At 42.7% G+C, this 22,383-nt stretch overlaps 3 protein-coding genes across 5 annotated transcripts in view; 2 read left to right on the forward strand and 1 right to left on the reverse strand.

The window, feature by feature from the left end:
• Positions 1 to 546: 546 nt before the first annotated feature.
• Positions 547 to 9,554, reverse strand: LOC133511000 (oxygen-regulated protein 1). Its single transcript, XM_061839562.1, has 3 exons — positions 8,886 to 9,554; positions 7,363 to 7,522; positions 547 to 6,197 (listed from the first exon to the last, which is right to left on the reverse strand). Exons 1-3 carry the CDS (start codon positions 9,552 to 9,554, stop codon positions 547 to 549), a joined length of 6,480 nt encoding a protein of 2,159 aa, XP_061695546.1.
• A 2,842-nt stretch (positions 9,555 to 12,396) lies between these two features.
• Positions 12,397 to 20,321, forward strand: tcea1 (transcription elongation factor A (SII), 1). 2 transcript variants are annotated; one of them, XM_061838655.1, is made up of 10 exons: positions 12,397 to 12,774; positions 13,180 to 13,242; positions 13,330 to 13,435; positions 14,578 to 14,674; positions 14,773 to 14,918; positions 17,123 to 17,179; positions 17,283 to 17,437; positions 18,732 to 18,878; positions 18,968 to 19,039; positions 19,796 to 20,321. In XM_061838655.1, exons 1-10 carry the CDS (start codon positions 12,700 to 12,702, stop codon positions 19,802 to 19,804), a joined length of 927 nt encoding a protein of 308 aa, XP_061694639.1. In that variant the 5' UTR covers positions 12,397 to 12,699; the 3' UTR covers positions 19,805 to 20,321. The 2 variants fall into 2 exon arrangements, with proteins under 2 accessions (XP_061694639.1, XP_061694638.1); XM_061838654.1 differs by having other exon boundaries at positions 12,400 to 12,774; positions 14,770 to 14,918.
• Positions 20,322 to 20,566: 245 nt separating this feature from the next.
• The window catches only part of atp6v1h (ATPase H+ transporting V1 subunit H), a 44,933-nt gene continuing 43,116 nt past the window's right edge, over positions 20,567 to 22,383 (forward strand). Inside the window, exons 1-2 of one of the 2 annotated variants that reach the window (XM_061838651.1) lie at positions 20,567 to 20,583; positions 20,796 to 20,908. The gene's annotated coding sequence lies outside the window, so the exon portion shown is untranslated. The other variant, XM_061838652.1, reaches the window with a different exon arrangement.

Here is a 22,383-nt window from a genome sequence, read left to right on the forward strand (position 1 = left end):
TGTGCACTGGGAAAAAAGAAAAAAAAAAGGCAGCACCGTTGAATGAAATGAGCAGACTAAAAATTTCCAGTTTTGGCAGAAATTCAATTGCAAGAACATAAAATGTGAGGTATTTTCATTCATTCATGCATCACTTGACTTATTATTTTATGAAATCAGAATCAGGATCATCTTTATCTTCCGAGAATATCAAAAACATTCAACGAATTTGTGTGCGTAGCTGGAGCCACTTTAGTACAACAATAGACGGCCATTTTGACAGAAAAATGCCCAGGATTACCTGAATTTATCACAGCACACATAATGATAACGGGACCTATTTTCATCTTTTTTTTCCTCCCTTGTGATAAATTTAAACAAAGATTGTCAGAAGCTCGAAATTATAATCCTGTGGTGTGAGGTGTTTTAAGTCAATTTCCTTCCTGATTGTAGTCCTCGGGGACTACAATCGTAAATATTTGGTTTCCAATTAAAAATGTACAACTGCCAATCTATATATTTTTTCAATCATTTAATAAATTCAAAATTGGTACGAGCATGCCTTATTCATAAAATTTGACAGTACTGTCCGCACCTCACATTCATAACATCTGAGGAGTGTTGCGACTCCAGCCTGCCGCGAGAGTTCCCTCTTGCTTCCGGCCCACCCGAAGGCTCTCCTTCTTCAGGGTGCACTTTTCTGTCTGCCATTTTGAATTCCACCGAAGCGAATGAAGAAAGGCTGCCGTTTTTGCCGTCCCGGGTTTTGGAGGTGTCGATCGCCGGCGATACCCTGAAGCCTCTCCCTTTCGCGCCATTTGAGTCTTTGCTCTGGTTTCTATCACTAGCGTCGTCCGAAAACGGGTCGGAGTCGCTTCCGTGGGGCATGGTGAAGTAAAAGCAGCTTGGGGGTTGAGGCTTGGCCATGTCTTCCAGTTCAGATGAGGATATGACTGCTAAGGGGGTGTGATTGCTTATTGGGTGACATTCCTCACTGGAGTTCCCTGTGCTATCACAGCTGCTGTCCAAATCCCTGTACATACCATCTGGCGGCGAGTTTCGTATCAGATGGTTTTCCTTGAGCAACCATCGACCTTGATCAATCAAGACCCCGTCACTGGGTTCCGGGTACGTCTCTGCCTCGGGGGATGGGTCATTGTCTACCTTTTTGCAGGAAGACAGGATCTCCCTTGAAGCTTTTGTCAGGGAGTCATCAGAAGAGAAACTCCCACCTTTGGAATGACTTGTAGATATTTTGGATGTGGCCCGCTCAGGATTAGTTCCTTCAGTGAACCCTTTTGGATGTCCCTCTGAAGGCTCTTCGCTGCTCTCTGATGAAATGTCCATAGATTCTTTGCTTTCACATCCACCAGTCTCCAAACTTTCTGGTCTGTAGTCTGATAAATCTGAGGTTATCGGACTCTCGAGGCATTTCGAACCATACGGGAAATCATTTTTGCTTTTTGGGTCGAGGGTTCGGTTCATTTCTGTGATTTGAGCATGATCTGGCTCTATCCTAATTTTGCCATGATCGTCGTATGTAAATATAAGAGAAGAAGACTGCAGCGCAGAGTTTACAAAGTCTAGGAGTTCTTGTGAAATTTCCACTGGGTGGCTGAAGTTGCTGCTTTGCTGTTGGCGGTGCATGGCTAGCTTGTGATGAACTGTGTCCTTCTCAAACTGCTCTTCGGACAAACACTCAAGCGAGGATTCAATGGTGTGTTCTGCGTTTGACAGATCTTCCTCACCAGACTCCTTCTGTGGGCTTGTACAAACTGTCTCATCAGGGACCTTTGTGGGTACTTCCATCTCTGGATTTGCTTCTTGGGAATTTGTTTTAATCAAGTCATCAATACCATGATTTTCACTCTCTGTTTTAGGTGGTGTCTGATTTGGCTTCTTCGACTCCTCTCCAGATTTTTCCTTAGGACAGGTAACTTCATCAAACTTCTCCGTCTGTTCTGTTATATCTTCTTCTCCCTCATCTATAGACAGTTCAGTTATAGTTATATCATCATGTAAGCTCCCGACATTGTCCTCACTGATCACCTCCGTATTTTCCTCTTCTATGTTTTCCTCAATGTCATCATTTTCATGTACTTCATCTTCCATATCACCCTCCATCTTGTTGACAATTCCCTCATTGGGGGCACTCACTATGCGTTCAATCTCTGTTTTTGGTTCCTGGAAACATTCCAAGTCATTTTCACTCTCTGTTTCTGTTGGTGTCTGGCTTGGGTTCTCCATTTCCTCTCCAGAGTCTTCCATTTCACAACTATCCTCCTCATCCTCCTCCAGCTTCTCTGTTTGCTCGACTTGAGGTACCTGTTTTTGGTCTGCAGAAGGTTTATGTATATTTACATTAACTTCCTTATTGTTGACTTCTGGTCCTTCCTCTTGCATGTTTACATCAATTTCATCTTGAAAGTCTTTTTCCTCTACAGTTTTATTCTTCTTCTTGTCCACATCTTCATCTCCCTCATCCTTGGGACTTAGTGTATCTTCAACTTCTGGATTTGTTTCTTGGGAACATCCCAAGTTGACTTCACTCTCTGCTTCACTTAGTGTCCGACTTGGCACATTTGCAGTGGGTTCAGGTACATCTATATCAATATTGTCCTTGTTGTTGTTGTCCTTGCTTAAAACGTCTGCTCCTTCCTCTCCCATGCTTTCACTCCCCTCATTGAAGGCACTTGTTATACCTTTTACCTCTGGGTTTGATTCCTGGGAACATTCAGAACTGTCTACACTTTCCACTTCAGCCATTATCCTACTAGGCACTTTGTGTACAGAGTTTTCCTCTGGGAATGTTTCTTGTGTGTCCTCCCCATTTTTCTCCGGCTTCTCTGCCTGTTTGACCAGATCACTTGCTACTTTTCCCTCCATTATAGTAGGGTCTTTTCTCCTGCCAGGCAGTGCCACTTGGTCTACAGATTCCTCATCTTGATTTGTTTCTTGAGTGTTCTCCTCATTCTTTTCCAGCTTCTCTGGCCGTTCTAGCACACCTTCTTGTTCCTTGTCTTTAGTTGCTTCAGGTGGAATTATATTACCCTCAATGTAGCCATGACATAAGACCTCTGTTCCTTCCTCTTCCATGTCTTCTCCAATTTGAGCTTTGACATTCTTTTCATCTTGTATACATTCCTCCTCCTCTTCTTCTCCATTTACTTCTTCTCCCTCAACAGGCTCCCCTGCACCTTCTTCCTTGCCATCTTCATTCTCAACCTTCTCATCATTGATTTTCTCTGCCCTGTTGTCCACATCTTCTACCACAATTGTCTCATCAATTTTAGTCATATCTGTCTCTGCACCATCCTCTCTTGCTTCAAGTTCATCAATAGATTCATCCCCTTCCTCTTCGACCTCATTGTTTTTTTCACCTTTCTTGTTTTCTGTCCCTTCCTCACCGTGTTCCTCTTCTTGCCGCACTTCTTTCCTCACTACTTCCTCTAACGTGTCCTCATTTCCTTTCTGTTTCATCATCCCTTTATCCATTCCCTCACCTGACTCCTCCATGTGATTATTTTGACCCTTTAGGTTTCCTTCATCAACTTGGAAGTCCGGCGTGTCTACCATCAATACGTCTGATTCTTTAATTTTATACTCCATTTCCTTAGCAGGCTTTTCTTCCACCTCCCTACCCCATGATGAGCCATCATCCTTATCACTGGTATTTTCATGAATGCATGCATTATCACATCCTTGTTTTAAGTCTGAATCCTGCACAGCCTGCTCCACATGTGCTGATTCTGAGGAGTTTTGTTCAGGCTCTATAACATTGCATTCGTCTTCTAGAGGTTGCTGAAATGCTGAGGAAATCTCCATCCTGAGGTCAAACGGCATATTCATCTCTTTCATTAGCTCATCAACAATTAAACCCTGGACCCAAACTTCCTCTTGGAATTTCGGAATGAGTGATTCGCTCTCCAGCTTTTCCATCCAAATTTGGAAATCCATCCAGCTCTTCATAAGCTGGGGAGAAGCTCCACTGTGCAGAACAGTAAGACCGGACCGTTGTTCATCCTGGTCTTCTATAGCAGAAATGTTCTGCAGGAACTTCAAAAGAAGCATGGCCTCTGAGGCATTTTCCGAACCCGTGCTTTGACCTGTAAGACCATCTCTGAGAGTCATCGCCGACAAGAACGACAGGAAGGCTTTGCACGAGGAGCCAAACACCGAAGCCACCTGAGATGAGAAAGCAAGAGGACTGCTTGATTGGTTAGACGTCTTTCGCATAGACTGAATTGATGAATAAAGCTCTTGTAAGACCAGTTTCATCTTCTCTTTAGGGCTTAAAATATTAATTTGAGATGGTGATTCGTTGATGATCTCAGCAGAATTCTTTGACCATTCAAGGTTCTGATGATGAGCAGGTTGAAGATTTGGCACTGAAATATCTGTTGGTTTCTGTTCTTTTGTCCAGGGGGGCAATGAGAGACAAGAAGCTGATTCCCTCAAAGCATCAGAGGGAGTCTGACAGTAATCTTCTGGATCTGTGTGGGTTTCTTTCTTTTCCTCAGTTTCTGAATCACAACCGATTTTAAATAAAACCTTTGTTGGCGGCTCTGGACCGTCTGCGGTTACCATATAGACCATTGGGTCTGGAATGACCTCCTCCAGCCAGCTCTCAACATACTGGTGGATTTCAGAGGGGGATCGGTTGAAAGAAATCTTTGAAACATTTTTTTGAGCCAACAATGAGGATGACAGCCTGTTGGCGGCCATTGGAATGGGCTTGATACTTGCCTTTTTTCTTGAAGATTTTTTGAGCTTTAAAAGATCTGACACGTTCTTTTTCATGGAAGGCCTAACAGATGGCGTATCTACATTGTCAACATTGTACTTAGAAGCGACTTTATTCATGTTTTTTTCCTTGGTTGAAGTTCTAGCTAATGTTTCTGATTCCCTTCCACGTCTGCCTGACATTTTGGCGTGCATTTTCTCAACTAGCTTCAGGTTTTGTTCACTTTTAGGACTCTCCGTTGAACTTAGGCTCTTTTTTCCAGCATAACCCTTGCTATTGAGCTTCCCCATCGTCGATCGTTTCTGCTTTTTATTTACTGATCTTGATTGTGAGCTTTTTTTTGCCTCTGTCTGTTTCTGGAGTTGAGGTGAGGAGTTTTTTTCAGTTTTTGCTTCATTATTAGATACTGAAGATGTGGTGTTTGCCACCTGGAGGGTTGGGGACACAGACTCTGATGACAATGACAAAATTTCCTCTTTCTGTCTTTGGAGTGAATCAGCAGTAGGCTGTGGCCAGCTAAAATCAATGTCATTGCTGGATGAACAAGGCTCTGAGGTTGTGGACTGGTGGCTTTGTGACACTGGATGGGAATTATACAATGGTGCGTCACCTGCACCCTCGTTTGCGAAGTAATTGTCGTAGCTGCCCTGACTTTCGTAAATACGCATCACAGTCTCTCGAACCGCCGTCCCATCATTTTCAATCTTGAGAACCTCGGCTACTCCCGATGACTTAAGAAGGGAGGTGTTGTTACCTTGTGTAACAGTTTTCAGAGGTTTTGGGGCTGGTTGGCTACTGCTACTGTGTCTGACCCTGCAGTATCCCTCCATTGTGTCTCCTTCAGTTGTCCTCTCTAAATATGAATAATGTTCCAGGGAGCTTTCTTGGACCTCGGACTCTGTCAGCATCTTCACACTCTCAAAAGACTGCTCCTTCTTCACATGACAAGGGCCTGGAGTAGGGGCACGTCTGAACCTTTTTTTTCTTTCCCCCATGTTGTTAAACCTGACCACAGCTCCATTTACGGGAGGCTGGTTCCCCTCTTTTGCCTCATCTTTGTGCATGTCTGAGGGGCCTTTGGCAACATAGATGTTCGACTCCGGAGAGATGTTGCCCGACTCTGCGACAGAAGTACGGACTGTCTTCCTCCTAAGGCTGGAACGGCTGACTGTGGTGGTCCAGTGGAGTATCTCCTCCTCTTTAATGGTGAGGCGCACTTTCATCTCAATGGTCATGCTGCCATCTTGGTTCACCCGCAAGGATTTCTCAATGTCGTCGTCGTGAGGTAAGATGCAGGCATTGCGCTGGTGAGCCGTCGTTGCAGGCTCCAAGCACATCGAGTTGGTTTCGGTTGCTCTGGCATGACTGTTCCCACTCTCCTTTCGAGACTTGTTTATCTGGTTGATGATGTACTGCTCAGATGACAAAGAAAAATTCCTGGAGCCTCTTCCACTCGAGACTGATTTCCGGTTGTCTTTTGGGAAAGACAGATGAGAAAGATGATTAATACTTGATAAGGTCATATTCAATTCTATAATATTTTAAGCCTGATGATTTCCAAGGTCTTTACTTTAAAAGGAGCATATTATATAAGATTGACCTGTTATTTTCTTATATAAAATAGTTGGATCTGGAGTGCCTGCTTGCCACCCCTCATACAGTATTTGTAATTCCAAGAAAATCCTTTGCTATCTGGCTATTTTTCGGGGTAGCCTCTAATCTACTGTTAAATAACAGAGGGCATAATTTACATAATAAATGGCACCCATGATGTGATCACCGAGGCACGGTGAAGATCCAAAATCACTTTGGACTACTCTGTCTGAAATAGTATGCAGAGCCACTCTTATACACAAACATTTACATGGTCATCTATGCAGTAAGGTTAATAGAACTGCATTGAGTTTAGTTGGATGCACAGATTAGCATTCGCTAACGTTGTTAGCGTCTGAGTACCGTGACATATTTGATTGTGAAGTTGTCGACGTGTTGGCAGTTGGCAAATCATTAAACACAATGCTTTCTGTTTAGTGATGTGTTCATGCACTACATACTGTTTTGTTGCACATCCACTCGGCAGCAAAATGACGAGAGGCAGGGCGAGAAGCCCGTGTTGTTGCAAAGCATACTCTTTACCCTTAGTTGTCATTGTAACAAAAGCCTGATTTACCATTGGCCCATCAGAATATAGTGTGGGATGAAAGCTGGCGCGCTTGTATGAGACACAGCCAGCTCCACCCCAAAAAGGGCTAATTTCAGCAAGACAGTAAAAAAGGTGTGTAATGGATAGTGTATTTTTTACATTTTTATTTTGGGCTATTTTTACGTCGCAGTCATTATGAAGACACCAAGAAACATTCTTTGATTGTAGGAGGAGATACGCATATATGTCCTTTACTCTTTTTGTGTGTTCTTTTAACTTTTCTTCATTATAAAGGGGAAACTTAAGTTTCTGTTTAGTTGAAATTCAATAAAGTTAAATAGAAAAAAAAGATTTGTATGTGGCTTTGAAAAAAACTGCTCATACAGTAAGACTTAGCATCAAGAAGAAATGCGTCTGCACAACAGTGTTTTGACCTTGGTTTCAACTTCTTAAACTTTTAGGTTTTTATGGCCAAAATGACAGATTAAACACTTACTAGCGTGAAGCTGCAGCATGGATGGTTGCCCTGTTTCCGTCAACATTGCCTGGACTGTCTGGCTTGTCCTGTGGAAACTGTGATTGATGAGCCGAAAGGACTCATTGCCTGCTGCCACCAGGAATCCAGAGCACAAGATTAGAGCAGCAAGACCTCCTATCTGCAAGAAAAGGAAAACTGTTATAGTACCATGACACTAACAACCTCCGTTGCGACACCTCAAGCAAATTAGCAACAGAGACTACTGACATCACTAAGGGTTGGGGTCGGAGTATTCTCTGGACGTTCCTCAAAATTTCGTGAGAGTTTGAGTTCCAATTTGAGTTGTCATTTAGCTGGGGCTCTTATCAGATGCTGGATGGTTTTTCACCAGGAAAGCATGCGACTGGTTGTTTGGTAACCTTGCCAACCATGGGATTTGAGTTTTCATCGTCAAGGAAAGGAAAATTCCTAAGCAAAAACAAGATTCTGATGAAGAGACTCTCTGTATTTCTTTTACAACCTGCTGATGACACTGTGTGACACGCTAAGTCTAGTGGTCCCTCACATTTTGAGAACATCGACTGTTCAGGGTTCTTTGTACTGGCCCCATGTGGCGACCGCACTAACGTCAGCGCAGGTCTTCTGCGCGTAGTTTGCCTTTATACTTGGGCGGAACCAACATGCTCAGTTTTGAAAATGTACTAAGGTTCTTCTCCAAGTCAGAGATGGCCACCCTAGGAGTATAAAGTCGGCTTGAGGTGTTGTCTTGGTCACGTGCTGTCAAAATGTAAGCAGCATGATGAGGAGGAACATTAATTAGAAATAAACTACAATACTGATCGGTCCATTTGCTGGTCAAACACGTGTTGTGAATTTTGCCGTTCAGCTCCTTGTTAGAGAACATCAATAAGAACAGTGGACCTATGTATTCAAAAGTTTATAGAAGTTCACCTTAAGGCAACGAATCGATAGCGAATGGCTTATTCTGGTTGTCTCCGAAGACGTTTCACCTCTCATCAGAGCAGGATTTATCAGTTTAGTTAGTTAGGTCCTAAACCTTTTCGCATGAAAACCTAATAATGAAATAACTTGGACGAATGAAAATATTCAAGGACATTTAGTGTATCTGTTACGGTTACAGTGCATTTTAGGTACATCTTGAAATCTTAATTGAAAGCCAAATATCTCAAACCTTTTGTGAGTAATGTATGTACATTTTCACCAGATTATCCGCCTGTGGAAAAACTGAAAGTTTTCCGACCCTCCAAAAGACGACTCATTTTTTGAAAGAATACACAACGATGAAGAGGTACATATGCCTGATTTTGGTGTGGACAGTGTGGGTTCAGTCCCCACTCAGTAACAGTGTGAATGTAGTTTCACGCAAAGTCAGTTGGGATAGGCTCCAGCACGCCATGACCCTGAAGCGGATAAGCGGTGTAGAAAATGGGTGCATCAAACAAGGATTCCAAGAGGAACATCACACTGCCTGTTACCCGGACACTCTCAACGATCCACATATAAATTACTGAAGTACTCACTCTTCTGCCGTCGATAGAGTAGAGTTTGAGCACTGGAAACTCCAGAATCTGTGAGAGGTAGTCCAACAAAGCGTCAAAGGTGGGCGCTGTCCTTTTCTGAAGCACAATCGTGCGTCTCACGACAGGATCCTTGTTCTTGATTACCACCAGCCTCCTCGGCGTCCTGATGGCCACTCGCTCTGGAACCTTCACCTGCCTGTTGCTGTTGTGGTCTTGCCTTCCGAATGCGGTGAACTGGAGTCCCTGACGTCTCCGCCGGCTCGCGCTGAAGGCTCTGGGCCTGTTCCAGGGTACCTGCCGCCGATGTACCTTATCCAAATTGAGCGGCTTGACCCGTCTCTGGTCAGAACACAGGTAGGACCCCCCATCCTGTAAATCATCCAGTCCCTTCACCAAGTGGGTCCCTTGGGGTGTGGTGATGGTCCGGACGCCAAACGGCAGAGGCACTTTTTTGGAAAGGGCGTCCAGGAGGGCGTCAAAGGTCTTGAAGGTGCGGGCGTTGATGACCACTCGGTGCCCGCCGAACGTATGATCGCCACTTTTGTAGAAGCACAGACGCTTAGGCACTGAGGGGTCGGATACCGGCTGTACCGATCGGGGTGGTTGCGTAGGCCCGCTGGCTGGGGATTCTGCCCGGACAGGCTTCTCCTTGGTGGGTGTGTTGCTCATGTTGAGCAGCTATGGAAAAGACAAAAATGGAGAGCTGTTGAATGTATTTAAATATACAGTAGTACATTTTCATCGACATCCTGTAGACATTAAACATTTTATAATTTTGCATAACTTATTCTGTCATGGCGGCACAATGGGCTCAGCTGATAAAGCGTTGGCCTCACATTTCTGAGGACCTAGGTTCGATCCCGGCCCCGCCTGTATGGAGTTTGCGGGTTCTCCCCTTGCCTGCGTGGGTTTTCTCCGGGCACTCCGATTTCCCCCCACACCCCAAAAACATGCAACATTAATCGGGCACTCTAAATTGGCCCTAGGTGTGATTGTGAGTACGTCTGTTTGTCTCTATGTGCCCTGTGATTGGCTGGCGACCAGTTCAGGGTGTACACCACCTCCTGTCCGTTGATAGCTGAGATAGGCTCCAGCACTCCCCGTGAGGCTCGTGAGGATAAGCGGCAAAGATAATGGATGGATGTATATTCTGTCATGTGGCAGAACAGTGAAATACTGGCTAGCACATCTTGCTGATTCCCAAAATATGAATGTTGAAGACTCAGAGATTCTCATACTTTTTACTGACGCGAGAATTTTTTTTTTCAACGACGCGCTCATAATCGTAACTTCAACTATACTACAACTACGTGTACCCCTAAATAGTAAATGGATTTAGATTTATCCACATGTATCTAACAAAAACACAAAGTACAAGATGTTTTTTTTTTGTTTGTTTTTTGTCCCATGTTCCAACCAAACATCTTTAGAGTGGGTAAAGTGTGTTTTGTGTTTTGCTAATTTATATAAAGTACATTCATTTTGTATTCCTAAACCATCTGTGCAGGGTACTGGTCATCAATTGACACAACCATTGGAATCCGGTATGCTCTAAATTTAGTTGAAAGAGGGAAGAAGCCGAAGTACCTGAAGCAACCCCACTAAAGTATGAGGAGAACACACCAGCAAGCCCGAGCTGAGGTTCAAACCCAGAAACACTCAGCTGTGAGGCAGATATGCTAACCACTGTGCTGATGGACCTTTCACTAAAATGTTGAAAATATATCTAATAAATAAGCTTATATAAGTTAACATCCTCTCTACTACTTTGAACTACGATCTATAAGCCTGACAGAGACAAACACGTCAATTTCAACAAAAGAGGCCTTCAGGTGCTGCAGGAAATCTGAAAAGATGACCTCCATGTATAAATGCATGGATCTTACCTCTTTTTTCACATTGCGGCCGCTTTAAAAGAGTGCGTATGGATCCTTGTCCGAGCTAAAGCCTCTCAGCCGTGTGTGTGTGTGTGTGTTTGTGCGCGAGGTCTATTTCAGGATTGGCCGCACTGCAGCCAATTTGCTTAATCTATCAACGTAAGGCCATGAAAACAAAGAAGACATAAAAAAGCAATCTAAACAAAAAATTATTGTCTGTCATGTGTACTTCTTTGCGCAGGAGTGGGATCATTTACTTACGAAATAAAAATGTAATAATGGAAGAAACTCATCTCGGTCTGATCGGCCGCAAAAAGTTGCAGTAACGTTAATATGGGAAATTTGCAATGTAAAGAATATCCCGGGCTCAAACATCGTTATGAAGGAATTTGACTCTCTTGCACGTTAAACAGCAGAGATGACAGTTACCAAGGGACACTTATCATTGACAAGAAGGCAGCATAATCAGATTGGCGTCTTCTTGGGTCTAATAGGGATTAGCTGGAAGATTTTGCACACTAGTATGAGTCAGAATAATGGTGGAGCACGCCCTCAAAACAGATACCTAATGAATATGTCATCAACATTTATAACCAATTGCTAAGTTTATTTTTCTCATTGTAAATTTATACTATAGAGCAGTAATTCTCAATATGTGATACAACGCTAGTGGTACACAGGCCTCTGAGTAGCGGCATACAAAAGAATCAAAATACAAATAAGATAACGCCACACAGGTGGGGCCGGGATTTGAACCCAAGTCCTCAGAGGTGTGAGGCCAATGCCCTCGACAGTTGCTCCACCGTTCCACATGCTTACATGCACTAACATATATTTGCATTTTTATTTTTAATAATTGAAGATTTTATTTGCACATTAGACACTGATTTAATATTTCTGTAAGCATTATTCTTCCTTTTCCAATATTTCAGCACAGTGTTTAAAGTGTGGATAATGTGATGCGCGTTGCATAATATAAGACACAAGATTACATAAACTTACATACATCATTTAAAAAAAATAATGTCGTTGTTTTATTCCCACAAAGAATATGTAAAGCAGAGATATTGCAAGCATTTTTGTTACTCCAGTATATCCCCTTTGTCAGGGACTTCATCAACATCATGCATGACTTATGATTTCAAAACTAGTTTTATATCCATTTGTCTGTGTGTGCATAATAATGAGTCGATTAAACATTTATGTAGTTTCACAGTATTAATGCCAATGTATTAATGCCCCTCTGAGGGAAAATGCAACTGTGACGTGGCCCTTAACAAAAACGAGTTTAAATTATTTTTGATTTAATGTCACATTATCAATAAAATAATGTTTGCTAAAATAATTTAACATTATTTGTCTTTGTGTGTGTTCTGTGTCAATTCATCCGGGTGATGATCATCCAAACTGGTTCAATCTAGATAAAGGCTCTTCCTATTTGGGATGTGGGGGTTGTCTTTTTGGAAACCGTTTAAAAAAACCTATGCAATACAGAAAGTTTTTTAAAACGCTTTCTTTTGTACAGTATTAATTGGACTGAAATAACATTTGGTGATTTGGCGCCCTCTATAGACTGTATGAGAAAGTGCTACATCAATGAATTCATTTGGTAGAATAATAAACAACCGCTTAAGCTGCTCGCATTTGTTTCTGTCTGCCATGATTCCATTTAAGTGCCAAAAAGTGAGCGAAAGGAGTTGTTTGGAGTTATTGCTTTGTTTATCCGCCTCGATTGGCTGGCCCTTTATCCGTCTTGAATCGATTAGTCTAGTCTGCTACACAGCGGAGGGTCCTGGATCCGCCGCCTGGCTGCCCAAGCGCCGCGGTTGCGTTCTTCGGGAGTAGCGTGCGCTCCGTCGGGGGACAGTAGCCTCGCAGCCTCTTTCGCTTCTCTTTGCCCTCTCTCCGCGAGGCTCGTTCTCGGCTCCCCGGTCGCCATGGGCAAGCGGGAGGAAGAGGAGATCATTCGAATCGCGAAGAAAATGGACAAAATGGCGCAGAAGAAAAACGGGGTGAGCGAGCCGCACTGAACTCGCTCTGTGATGAGAATGAATGCCAAGCTAAACGGCCACGCATGGATACGGTTAGCTTTGGGGTTTTTCCCCCCTAAAAAGTAGCTGGCTTTCAACCGAATGCTCCACCGCGTCGACGTGTTGGCTCTATTTGTACATTTTTTCCTCAACATTAAACGTCCAACTGTGGTTGTAAAGACTCACTTGTGTGAGCTAACTTACCTGTTGTTATGTTTGAACACTTAGCCTTGAGCTATCTGTTAGCCGCCAGCCATAACAACGGCGCTCAAACCCGAAGCGCGCACAACCGGGATGACTTGTTGACAAAAAAGGTCCTCTTTTGGAATATAAGTAATAATAATGAATGCGTTTTTTAAACAGTTTTATTGTGTTCTCGCTCCACAGTCCGGTGCTTTGGACCTGCTTAAAGAGCTACGCAGTGTCCCCATGACCCTGGAGTTACTTCAGGTAACAGTTCAAGCAAACTACAGTAAATTGTAAATTATGAGTAGTTTTGAAATTCTATGCATGTGTTTGTGTCTTTTTCCATGACAGTCGACCAGAATTGGGATGTCTGTCAACGCTATCCGCAAGCAGAGCACAGATGAGGAGGTGACATCTCTAGCCAAGTCTTTGATCAAGTCATGGAAGAAGCTTTTAGGTAGGTTAAAATAAATTAAAAGTAGGTATAAATAAACTCGTCCTTTTCTGTTTAATTTGGGGCCGGGCAAGTACTGATATCACTTATTTCAAGGTATTATCCGCTGATGGTAAAGGCAAAAAGTCTTCCGTCGGACTGCAGCTGGCCACTGTTTTTCAGCACATAATTATACGGAAAAAATTGCTAGAGGGTTACTGTAGTTGGGCCTGTTTTTTTTATTAAATATGCAGATGGGTGGCATAGTGGTTCAGCTGGTAAAACGTTGGCCTCACAGTTGAAGTCCATGGTTCAATCCCGGGCCCACCTGTGTGGGGTTTTCATGTTCTCCTCGTGCCTGCATGGGTTTTCTCTGGGCACTGCAGTTTCCTCCCACATCCCCAAAACATGCAACATTAATTTGACACTCTAAATTGCCCCTAGGTGTGATTGTGAGTGCGGCTGTTTGTCTCGATGTGCCCTGCGCTTGGCTGGCAACCAGTTCAGGGTGTACCCCGCCTCTTGCCCGTTGACAGCTGGGATAGGCTCCAGCACTCCACGCGACCCTGGTGAGGATAAGCGGTAAAGAAAATGGATGGATGGATGTATATGCAGAGAGTTTTTGAGGTCGGGTTTCAATCTTTTTTTTTCTTGTATTGTTGTATTTTGAAATCAAGTGTGTGGTATTGAAGGTTAATATTTGTCATCGCCTGTTCTGGAAGGAACCTTCTTCAGGCTTCTATTTGGCCGACACAATCTGAAAAGGGAACAAAAACCCCACCTTCCCTACTTCTTTTTTTTGTGTGTTTACCACCACAAGTAAAAAGGATCCTCTGATATTTGTTTGTATTCTTTGACTCCATCCATCAATTTTCTTTGCCGCTTATCCTCACGAGAGTCGCAGGGACTGCTGGAGCCTATCCCAGCTGTCAACGGGCGGTAGGCGTGATACACCCTGAACTAGTTGCCAGCCAATCGCAGGGCACATCGAGACAAACAGCCGCACTCACAATCACACCTGGGGGCAATTTAGTGTCCAACTCATTTTGCATGTTTTTGGGATGTGGGAGGAAACCGGAGTGCCCGGAGGAAAGCCACGCAGGCACGGGAACAACATGCAAGCTCGTGCAGCGTGTGATGTGAGTTTTCCAACTTAATGTTTACAGACGAGCCTGCGAGCGGGGACAAATCCTCAGACGACAAGAGGAAAGATACAGCCCCTGTGTCTCCCTCGCAGGGAAGTCCAGAGGCGAAAGAAGAAAGGTAACAAGCGGCCGTTTGTCTCCCTCAGTCCTGTTAGCGACTCATTTTCCTTTCTAGTGTGCGAGTGTTGAGGTTGTCGTGTCGCTTCCCACCAGCAGCTCCAGCAGTAACTCCAGCGGCAAGAGCGAGCACGCCGACGTCTCCACCAACTCGCTAATCAACACCTTCCCTCGCGCTCCCGGCACCTCCGACTCCATACGGATCAAGTGCAGAGAGATGCTGTCCAACGCGCTGCAGGCCGGAGGTATCAACACTCGTAGTAGGGGTGGTAGTAGAAAGTGTGACATGAATATCACAAACAGTTTTAGTAGTTGTAGTGGCAGTCATAGTATGGAAATCCCTTTGTGTATTTTTTTGGGTATCCCGCTAGTGCTCTGAATGGTCCAGGTAATACTATTTACTTTGTCCTCATCAATAAGACACTTCTGCTAACTTGTAGAATTATTATGGGTGTCTGGTCGTGATGTTTTTTTTCCACTGCGGTACAATAGAGCTCGTGCACCGACGTCATAAAATCACGTGACTTTTGTTTTGCTCACCATATTGCCGGCCAAGCAAAGCATTGTTCAATGCTAAGTCAGTTGGAGACGACACGAAAATTTGTCTTATAGCACGATGCCCATAGTCTTGTCCGATACCATTTAGAAGGTGAAAATAAACAAAGGTACTGTATGTGGAAAAAATTGGATAAACTCGGCATAGAGGACCCGTATTTAATGCAGAAGTCGATGTTTTCGCCGATAAGAAATTGGACCGTTAATTCGCTTCTGCTTGTCTTGGACAACTGGATCTACACGTGGATCTGGTAAGTCGTTGAGATTTACACGAAAAAGTTTGATGGCGTAGAAAAGTCTGGATGCATACAAATATTTTGTTGCTGGATCTGTTCTCATCAGGAATAAATCCCACGTAGTGACTGTTTTGATGTCTTGTTGAACGCGGAAGTGTTCAGCCACACGTTAATCTTTGCCGGAATCCATCGATCTTTTCAGCTAGTATTCAATACAAATACCAGTATTTAAATAAATGACCCCTGGTTTTACACAAACTCGCATTCATTAACTATGATTGAAAGAAAAAAAAGAGGACAGTCGTCTGCACGGAACATACACAGAAGCCATTGCGACCACACTTAACCTCTGCGACAGACAATTTTTTTTTAAATACGCATTGTTCTCAAATGAGCCAACTCGGCATTATAAATACTTCTTGGTAATTTGTATTTGTTGTAATAATTTCAATAATTTTTTGTCACCAGTTGCACAAGAATATCACAGTAGTGTGGAAAAACATCACTAGTAAGACAAATGTTCTACTAGTGTGCTGAATTATGTTTTTCAGTTTCCTTGTTTTGGCAATCTTAATAGACAATGTCAGCAAGGCAAAAATAACATGTAAAACAAAAGGTAAAAATGTTTTAAAAATTGTTGGGAAGGATAGTAAATTAGTAAAAGTCAACTTTTTCTCATGTAAAAAAATGTATCGGAAATGGTTGAGAGTTTTACAAGTCGTCTGTTTCGTTGGTTAGTTCGGGTGTGCTGCATTTTCTTAATAGTAAGTACAAAGACTGTGCTCGTCCATGTACATTTTGGTGCACGAGTAAGATATCAAACGAATGCTTTCCTGACTTGTGATAGTAGTAGCAGTAGAAATCGCTGTACTGGTAGTAATAGAAATTCCACTTCCTGTTCTATAGTTAGCAGACTTTACACCGATTTGATCTGCAATTATTGGCCTATCCGTTTTGATGTCATACTTTGCTGATCGGATCAATGACATCATTGATTGACCCCGAGATAGACATTTGCAATCCCTCGCCGTCGTGCACAGTATATCTAAACCCAAAAGCTAGTTTATTTTTATATAACATATTTTTCGCATTATAAGGCGCATAGAATAGACGCTACAGTAGTGGCTGGGGTTACGTTATGCATTCATTAGATGGAGCTGCACCAAAGGATCAATGTTGATCCATATATAAGGCGCACCGTCGGCTTTTGAGAAAATGAAAGGCTTTTAAGTGCACCTTATAGTGCGTAAAATACAGTAGCTGTATTTAAAAAAAATTACGTGTCTTTTGACGTAGTATATAAATATCAAGACTGCTGAGACCAGATGACCCGTAATGCGCCACTCAGACTACAAGAAATATTTGCTCATTCGTGATTGCAGCATGTCAGACTACTGCAATAGAATCTTGTATTGTGATACCACCGCATTCCCCTTTTTTTTTTTTTTTTTTTTTTTACAATATTGGACTTTTGTCTGGTCAACTCAAATGTAACTGGATACGGTTGTTACTGTACAATTGGGTCACGTCGACTGTATTATAAGAAGAAACTTTATGTTGGTGGTCACCGGTGCTCAGGACAGACGAGGACTTTGGTGTGAGGCTTGTTTGATTTCTACACATCACGTTCACGCGGTTGCTTGTTCCTCCTGTTGCAGACGACTACATTGCCATTGGCGCCGACTGCGACGAACTCGGAGCTCAGATCGAGGAATATATCCTTGTCAGTGAAAGCGCGCGATAAGTCCCACCCCGCGGGTTGTTGTTGTTTTTGTCAGCGAATCCAGCCGCTGCGTTTCCTTGACCGCCGCTCCTCACGCATATTTCAAGAGTTCAAGAACACAGACATGAAGTACAAGAACCGCGTGCGCAGCCGAATCTCCAACCTGAAGGACATGAAGAATCCCAACTTGAGGAGGACGGTGCTGTGTGGGAGCGTCACCCCCGAACGCATGGCCAAGATGACTGCAGAGGTGACTTGACTAAGCATAAAAACTCCCCGCTCCATTTTGTCTTACAGTGGCCTGTAGGATGTTTGTTACTCAACTGCAGAGAATACCAGGCGTCTTTTTTTCCCTTCCATGATGATCCTCGATTCAAACAGCATTACTGTTTGAATGTGACTAACTGAAAGATTTACCTGTTCCCTGCGATACGTATTACATTGTTGCCTCATTGGGGCATTTTGGTGCTAAGTCGTTTCATTTATAAAGCGGGTGGCGAGTGTTAATTAGTATTTTTTTTTTTGTTCATCACGGGAGAGCTCGGTCCCTCACACTGTAGCTCCAATTTTGGTTTTTTTTTGTCAACCAAAACACAATGCATTTTCTGTATTTTGGGTAAAATCGGTCCATCTGAGGTACGGGGTTTAATGGGGGAGCAACCCGGCGTCCATTAGAGTGGAGGCCACTATTTGAGGAAATGCCCTTTTCCACAAAAACTGTTTAGTTTTCAATTATTCACAGCACTTTCCCTCTGCACTGTGCCGTGAATGTCAGCTTTACAGATGCCATGCGTGCTATCCAGGCAGTGGATGTGTACTGCAACACATGGTGGGTTTTTCTTTGGTTACGGGGGTAGTCAATTGGCTAGTACGGCTTTTGTTTACTCAAGTGGACGATGTACCCGGTGGTTGGACACGATTTCTATCAGAATTGAGGCCTGTACATGCGAAAATTCAGTATACAAGGCATTTGTTAACTTGCTATTAATGTCACAAGAATAAATCCCTAATCAGGATCAAAATGTAAGTGGAGGTTTACGGTTCTATATTATTTATATTTACATATTTCTGGAGGGGCAGCACAGTGGATCAGCTGGTAAAGTGTTGGCCTCACCGTTCTGAGGTCCTGGGTTCAATCCCGGACCCACTTGTGTGAAGTTTTCATGTTATCCCCTTGCCTGTCGTGGGTTTTCTCCACGCACTCCGGTTTCCTCCCACATTCCAAAAACATGCTACAATAATTGGACATTCTAAATTACCCCGAGGTGTGATTGTGAGTGCGGCTGTTTGTGTCCATGTGCCCTGCAATTGGCTGGCAACCAGTTCAGGGTTTACCCTGCGTCCTGCCCGTTGACAACTGGGATAGGCTCCAGCACTCCCCGCGACCCTCGTGAGGATCAGCGGCGAAGAAAATGGATGGATGGATGGATATTTCTGGAGGGAAAATGTTTATTTTGTATACAGTACGATACATGGTCTTTTCCAACTTTGTTTTGTGCAGGACTTTTGCGAAAAAGTAATTTAATTCTTCCTCCTCCTGCCAGGAAATGGCCAGTGACGAACTGAAAGAAATGAGGAAGAACCTGACAAAAGAGGCCGTCAGGGACCACCAGATGGCCACCACGGGGGGCACGCAGACAGATCTGTTCACGTGTGGCAAATGCAAGGGGAAATCTTGCACCTACACGCAGGTACATTAGCATGCTATGTTTCATCCTACTTTTGTGCTTTAACCGATCGTTTGGCCGTGATTTTACAGCTCCGTTTTTTCCCCCCGCAGGTTCAAACCCGCAGTGCCGATGAGCCCATGACCACGTTTGTCTTCTGCAATCAATGTGGAAATAGATGGAAGGTATGATTGTTTTTTTTTTTTTTTTTTTCCTTCAAATCAATTCCCATTTCTCTTTTGAAGACTTTGACTAAAGTAAATTTGGGCATTATAGAAAAATGTTTTAAAGTTGACCTACATACCTGTGACGGTCTAATATTGTTGTTAAAGTGCTGTGATGGATGGTACTTTGGAGGAGTGATAATGGAAAGTCGGTGTCGCTTCCATGAGCCTCAAGGTTAGCGCGCTCCCTTTCCTGACCTTTGTTATTATTCGGCGCCGTGGTGATGGGCTTGACAGGAAAAAAAAATCCATACTGAGCCAAAGTCAGTATAGAATGTTAGAGAGACAAGACATGACAAGTAAACTCGATTAAACAACAGCCACCATAGATATTAGGTAGTAGATAAGGAGATAGAACACACCCCTTTTGGGTTACATGCTAATGGCGACGTTAAGCTAACGTCCATTTCTTGCATTCGATTGGAACGTTACCCCTGCCAGCGTGGGCGCTAGCCAGACACATCAGTTAGTCTGATCTAGTCTTCATATTTGTGACAACCGTGGCGCAACCCGGAAATAGAGGTACCAGTCGCTGTCTCCTTGTTGTGCCAGCAAACAACAGAGTTCTGGAACCAGAGTTTGTTACAAAAGGCCGTTTTGAGATCCAACCAGGCACTATTTTCTTTCCGTTGAATCCAAAGTCCGTTGTATCCGGGGCCATTAAATCAAGCTTACACGTTATTGATATTGATTTTTTTTTTTTTTTGTATGTCCTAGTTCTGTTGAGTCGGCGGGCATCTTCCTTTGGCGCTTGGATGAGTAGCAAAATTCCTGGACCAGATCCTGTCGACGGGCCTCAGATTGGAGCTTTTAATTTTGTATTTTTTTTTTTTTTTCTTTTTTATCATGCGGTGTATACATTGTACACCAGACGCTCTTGTAAAGGATGCCATTTCGCTTTGAATTGGACTAAAATCTGTTCATAGTTTGAGCTAATTGTAAGCCCTCCGTTCTCTCCGCTCCCTGCCCCCGACGTTCACAGGCAATCTTTTAATATTGTTAATAGACGTTTCCCCACTTATTAGATGTATGCAATCAAGCTTGACCTGTTCTTTGATCAGCAATTTTATATATATATATATATATATATATATATATATATATATATATATATATGTATATATATGTAGAGTTAACATCATGGACAGTGTTGTTATGCGCTCCCTCCACAACAACACCGCATTGTTTTATTTAATTTCCCAATAAAGTGTAACCCATTTGATTAAAAAAATAAGAAAAACAATTGATCGGAAATGATGATTTTTATGAATTTGAGTAAACAAGGTCACGACATGCATCGGCGATGACACCCATTGATATTGGACACCGCAGTAATCGTTCTCACCTTTGATCTCCCAGCAATTTCCGGGACATCTGTCGCTCTTTTGTCTTGATTAATGTATCCTTTTATCTTCTTGTAGAAAGATGAGCATCAGGGCAGTTTTATTGGACGCTTACTAAGAATGCGGTCGTAACATCACACGCCGATTTTTGGCATTGAAAATGTACGTGAACAACTTTGGGGTAAATTAACAGTTAGTATTCATGAATAATTTGCATGAAGTGCATGAATCAATATTCATTAATTGCATGAGTTTTAAAGCTACCCATGATTTTTTTTTTACAATGTTCTCAGCTCTGGTTTCCACATAATTGTTATTGTGGAGAATAATATTGTTTAAATGAGTTTATTTCGATGTATCTCGACTTCCCACAGCTGATGTGATGATGACGCAGTGTAGGGGCGACCGGTGCAATCTGATTGGACGCTGCCGTAGCAAAATGACCACTTTTAGCTGAGAAAAAAAATGTACTTGGACCAACCTTGAGGTAAATTATTGATCAATTCACTTTTTTGAAAATCAGTTTTAAGTTGATGGGAGATTATGACTGAATGCTCTGAACACCACATGAGGCAATTCCATGTGGTTTCATGATGAAACTATTTAGGCAGGGATAATTGTGCGAGGTAAATAAAGTTTAGAGATGGATATTTAGCTTTCATTGATCTGATTTCTGTGTTGAGGGACTGCAAATTACCAATTTCGACTGAGAATAGTACTTGGAAATTTATGGGGTAAATTAACGTTCGATTGACAATATCATAGCTCTAATGCTGTTACTGGAAGTCGTGCCATAGCATGGCTATGGCATCTTCCCTATTTTGGTAGCAAACTAGTTGAGTGTGACATCAATAATAATTGGATGTAGTATGCCTTCAAGTCTTTTATCATTTGACAATGCCAGGACACCATTGCCATTCTCTCCCTTCAGTTAACAGTTGATATTGCAGTGAAAAATGCACGTCCCCGATATGTGCAAATATGATCCCTCCTGGGTGTGAGACAATGGACCTTTCCGACTTCTTAATCACTCGTACTTTAATAGCCATGAATTAAGCCTCGCGGAAGAGCGCACGTACAACTAAATGTGAACAATATCAACAAACACAAGGCTGTATGTTCGAAGGTAAGTGAGAGAGAGAAGTATCTTCTCGGGAATTTGATTGAAATATTATCAGTGCTTTATACATTGCAGGAGAACAACTTTCACTCTGTTAATGTATCACTGACCTGATGAATGAAGTGTGTAATATTTTATGCCGAAGAGTCGGGTTAGTGATACGTAAATGCGCCATGTCATGCAAGAGAAATGTCTATTATCCTATTTGTATCACATCGGACTTTTAAGACTGAGCACTGGGTTTGATTACGAGCCAAGTGAAATTAATACATCCACTCACTTATAAAGACTACAATGATATTACTCGTGATCATTCCAAGTAAAAAGTACGCACCCTGGTTTACATGCGCAGTACGATTCCAATATTTTATCCTGTCAGATTTCAATATTAAGTTAGTGAGGTGTCAAACTTTTTTTGCATCGATCACGAAAGTTTCGCTATAACTGACATTGCGTCCTGCTCCGTCCAAAATCTTAATTCGGTGTACATATCCTTGCGTGAAATAGTTGAGACCTATCTGTAGAACTCTCTTGGACAAGTCCGATGCATTTGGCAAAAAACATAGTGTAATATAATCTGGAATACGCGATAGAGTATCGACTTTGAACATGTTCTGTTCAATCCCCATTTTCGAAGCTTGTGGGACATGGCTAAGGGGGCGGAGTTTAAGAGTGCCATCGGAAATGTCCAAACGAGTTGAGACAAACAATAGCAATAAGTACTCTTAAGTAGTGCATTCCAATTTTCATTGACACGCAATTGCCATTTCCAGAAAGGGAACACAACATTTTGAAAAAGCAACATTCCAGTGTATTGAAATTATTGTGCTTTATTTTATCTC

Source organism: Syngnathoides biaculeatus, chromosome 13 (assembly GCF_019802595.1).
Source record: "Syngnathoides biaculeatus isolate LvHL_M chromosome 13, ASM1980259v1, whole genome shotgun sequence".
Lineage (NCBI taxonomy): Eukaryota > Metazoa > Chordata > Actinopteri > Syngnathiformes > Syngnathidae > Syngnathoides > Syngnathoides biaculeatus.

Excerpts from the sequence above, each read along its gene's own strand:
- LOC133511000 (XM_061839562.1), bottom strand. The coding sequence starts at position 9,554 with ATGAGCAACACACCCACCAAGGAGAAGCCTGTCCGGGCAGAATCCCCA. Across the intron at positions 7,523-8,885 it reads ACTCTATCGACGGCAGAAGA|ATAGGAGGTCTTGCTGCTCT; the intron begins GTGAGTACTTCA and ends CTTTTCTTGCAG. Across the intron at positions 6,198-7,362 it reads CATGCTGCAGCTTCACGCTA|ACAACCGGAAATCAGTCTCG; the intron begins GTAAGTGTTTAA and ends CTTTCCCAAAAG.
- tcea1 (XM_061838654.1), top strand. The coding sequence starts at position 12,700 with ATGGGCAAGCGGGAGGAAGAGGAGATCATTCGAATCGCGAAGAAAATG. Across the intron at positions 14,675-14,769 it reads CCAGAGGCGAAAGAAGAAAG|CAGCTCCAGCAGTAACTCCA; the intron begins GTAACAAGCGGC and ends GCTTCCCACCAG. Across the intron at positions 18,879-18,967 it reads AATCTTGCACCTACACGCAG|GTTCAAACCCGCAGTGCCGA; the intron begins GTACATTAGCAT and ends TTCCCCCCGCAG.